General features: G+C 49.4%; 1 protein-coding gene across 4 annotated transcripts in view; it reads left to right on the top strand.

The window, feature by feature from the left end:
• The window catches only part of OGG1 (8-oxoguanine DNA glycosylase), a 14508-nt gene that overhangs the window by 5253 nt on the left and 5762 nt on the right, over positions 1-3493 (top strand). For 3 of the 4 annotated variants that reach the window (XM_012802526.2, XM_012802524.1, XM_003785456.3), the window contains one exon: positions 2742-2923. In XM_012802526.2, the coding sequence (XP_012657980.1) occupies positions 2742-2923 (182 nt within the window). Of the gene's footprint in view, positions 1-2741; positions 2924-3493 lie in introns of those variants that run through there. The other variant, XM_012802525.2, reaches the window with a different exon arrangement.

Genomic DNA, 3493 nt, shown 5'->3' with positions numbered 1-3493 from the left:
CTCACAGCAACCTCCAACTCCTGGGCTTAGGCAATTCTCTTGCCTCAGCCTCCCAAGTAGCTGGGACTACAGGCACCCGCCACAACACCTGACTATTTTTTGTTGCACTTTGGCTGAGGCTAGGTTTGAACCCACCACCCTCGGTATACGGGGCCAGCGCCCTACTCACTGAGCCACAGGTGCCACCCAACAATTAGCAGTCTTTTTTATTTTTATTTTTTGCAGCAGAGTCTCATTTTGTTGCCCTCTGTAGAGTGCTATGGCCTCATAGCTCACAGCAACCTCAAACTCTTAGGCTTAAGTAATTCTCTTGCCTCAGCCTCCCAAGTAGCTGGGCCCACAGGGGGTCCAGGCGGCACCTGTGGTTCAAGGAATAGGGTGCCAGCCCCATATACTGGAGGTGATGGGTTCAAACCCAGCCCTGGCCAAAACCTGCAAAAAAAAACCCAACAAAAGATGGGGTCTCGCTCTTGCTGGGGCTGGTTTTGAACTCCTGAGCTCAAGCACTCTACCCACCTTAGCCTCCAAAGTGCTAGAATTACAGGTGTGAGCCACTAAACCCAGCTGTTCCACCATGTCCTTTGTTTTTCTTTTTTTTTGAAACCAAGTCTTACTATGTCACTCTCAGTAGAGTGCTGTGCCATCACAGCTCACGGCAACCTCAAACTCTTGGGCTTAAGTGATTTTCTTGCCTCAGCCTCCCAAGTAGCTGGACTACAGGCGCCTGCCACAACACCTAGCTATTCTTTATTGTTGTTGCAGTTGTCATTGTTACTTTAGCTGGCCTGGGCTGGGTTTGAACCCACCGACTTCTGTGTATGTGTCCAGTACCCTACCCACTGAGCAACAGGTGCTGTCCCCACCATATGCTTTCTTTTTTTTTTGAGACAGAGCCTCACGCTGTCCCCCTGGGTAAAGTGCTGTGGAATCATAGCTCACAGTAACCTCCAACTCCTGGGCTCAAATGAGTCTCCTGCCTCAGCCTCCTGAGTAGCTGGAATTACAGGTGCCCACCATAATGCCCAGCTATTTTTTTTGTTACAGTTGTCATTGTTGTTTAGCTGGCACGGGCTGAGTTCAAACCACGGGCGCCCGCCACAACACCTGGCTATTTTTTGGTTGCAGCCATCATTGTTGTTTGGCGGGCCCAGGCTGGATTCAAACCCTCGAACCCGCCACCTTAGGTGTATGTGGCTGGCGCCTTAGCCACTTGAGCTACAGGTGCCAAGCCACCGTATCCTTTCTTAAGCAAGTTACTTAACCTCTTCTAAACCCTCATCTCTCCTGCCTATAAAATAGGGAAAATAATAGTGCTGTCACCAAAGTTCTTTTTAAAAAAAAAACAACAGAGTCTTAAGCTGTTGCCCTGGGTAGAATGCCATGGCATCATAGCTCACAGCAACCTCCAACTCTCTTGGGCTCAAGCGATCCTCTTGCCCCAGTTTTTCCATTTTTAGTAGAGACAGGGTCTCACTTCTTGCTCAGGCTGGTTTCAAACCCATGAGCTCAAGCTACCCATCTGCCTTGGATTCCCAGAATACTAGGATTACAGACATGAGTCACCATGCCCAGCTGTCATCAAGATTCTGGTTTTTGGTTTTTTTTAGAAGTTGACCTTTTTTTTTTTAAATTTGAGACAGAGTCTCACTATGTGGCCCTGGGCAGGGTACAGTGGTGTCACAGCTCACAGCAACCCCAAAGTCTTTGGCTTAAGCAATTCTCTTGCCTAAGCCTCCCAAGTAGCTGGGACTACAGGCGCCCACCCCATGCCCAGCTCTTTTTTTGGTTGCAGTTGTCATTGTTGTTTAGCTGACCCAGGCTGGGTTCGAACCCACCACCCTCAGTATATGTGGCTGGCGCCATAACCACTATGCTACAGGTGCCGAGCCTATCATCAAGATTCTTGAGAAAAGTCAGCATAATATACCTAAAGCACTTTGCCAGTATATGATACCCAGCCCGTGATAATAGAAACTGTTGCTATTATGATTATTTTTGTAGATCATGGGTGTGAGTACTCTTTCGAAAGGTTAAGGAACTCAAATGGGAAGGTGAGAAGGATAGCAAGAATTTCCCAGACTCTGGTATGGAGTTGGGTTCCAGTACCCATTGTGTAGTAAGTACTCAGAAAACATTTGTAGAGGGGGAGAATTTAAGTTTTTGTTTGTTTGTTTGTTTTTTGAGACAGAATTTTATTATATCGCCCTCGGTAGAGTGCTGTGGCGTCAACAGCTCACAGCAACCTTAAAGTCTTGGGCTTAAGTGATTCTCTTGCCTCACCCTCCCGAGTAGCTGGAATTACGGGTACCCACTATAACGCCCAGCTCTTTTTTTTTGTTATGGTTGTCATTGTTGTTTAGCTGGCATGGGCTGAGTTCAAACCCACCAGCCTTGGTGTATGTGACCAGAGCTCTCAAGCGAGTCTCCTGCCTCAGCCTCCCAAGTAGCTGGGACCACAGGCGCCCGCCACAGCGCCTGGCCATTTTTTGGTTGCAGCCATTATTGTTGTTTGGCGGGCCCGGGCTGGGGATTCGAACCCGCCACCTTAGGTGTATGTGGCTGGCGCCCTAGCCACTTGAGCCACAGGCGCCGAGCCTTAACCTAAGTTTTATGTGCAAAATTTTACCTTTGCACATAAAAGTGGCCATTGTCTCATGGGTGGAGAGGTGGGAGGGGATACTTAGAGGGCTTTCACACCAGCCTGAGGACTTACCCCCTGCTCTCCTCTGCACTTCCCATAGGGCCAGAGGTGGAGGCTCATCTCAGGAAGCTGGGCCTGGGCTACCGTGCCCGCTATGTCAATGCCAGTGCCCAAGCCATCCTGGAAGAACAGGGTGGGCAGGCCTGGCTGCAGCAGCTTCGAGAGATCCCCTATGAGGAGGCCCACAAGGCCCTCTGTTCCCTGCCGGGGGTAGGCACCAAGGTAAGATCCCAGGCGGGTGGGAGCCACCCTCTCCACTCACACTGAGAGTAGGAGAGTAGGAAATGAGGCAGGCCTGAGAGCTGGTTGGAGAGTTGGCTTCTAGAGGCAGAGCAGAAAGGATATAAGCAAATGTTTTATGAGTGTAGAAAGCATATAAAGCAGCAGTCCCCAACGTTTTGGCACTGGGGACCAGTTTCATAGAACACAATTTTTCCACAGACCTGCAGCGGGGGGCAGGGAAGGGGACACATTAGTTTCCCATAAGGAGCACACAACCTAGATTCCTCACATGTGCATTTTACGATAGGGTTCATGTTCCTACGAGAATCCAATGCTGATGATATGACAGGAGGCAAAGCTCAGTCAGTGATATGAGCAATGGAGAGTGGGCATAAATACAGATGAAATTTATTCAAGCTCACTTAATCCTCCCCTCCTCCTCTATGTCCCTGGTTCCTAACAGATCATGGGCTGGTACCAGTCAATGGCTCCGGGGTTGGAGCCTGCAGTTCTTTTTTCTTTTCTTTTTTTTTTTTTTGAGACAGGAGCCTCCAGCTGTCCCCTGGGTAG

Source organism: Otolemur garnettii, unplaced genomic scaffold (assembly GCF_000181295.1).
Source record: "Otolemur garnettii isolate 467f Iridium unplaced genomic scaffold, OtoGar3 scaffold00015, whole genome shotgun sequence".
Classification (NCBI taxonomy): Eukaryota; Metazoa; Chordata; class Mammalia; order Primates; family Galagidae; genus Otolemur; species Otolemur garnettii.
Note: the sequence above shows the minus strand (reverse complement) of the source record. Positions and strands in the feature narration are given on the sequence as shown.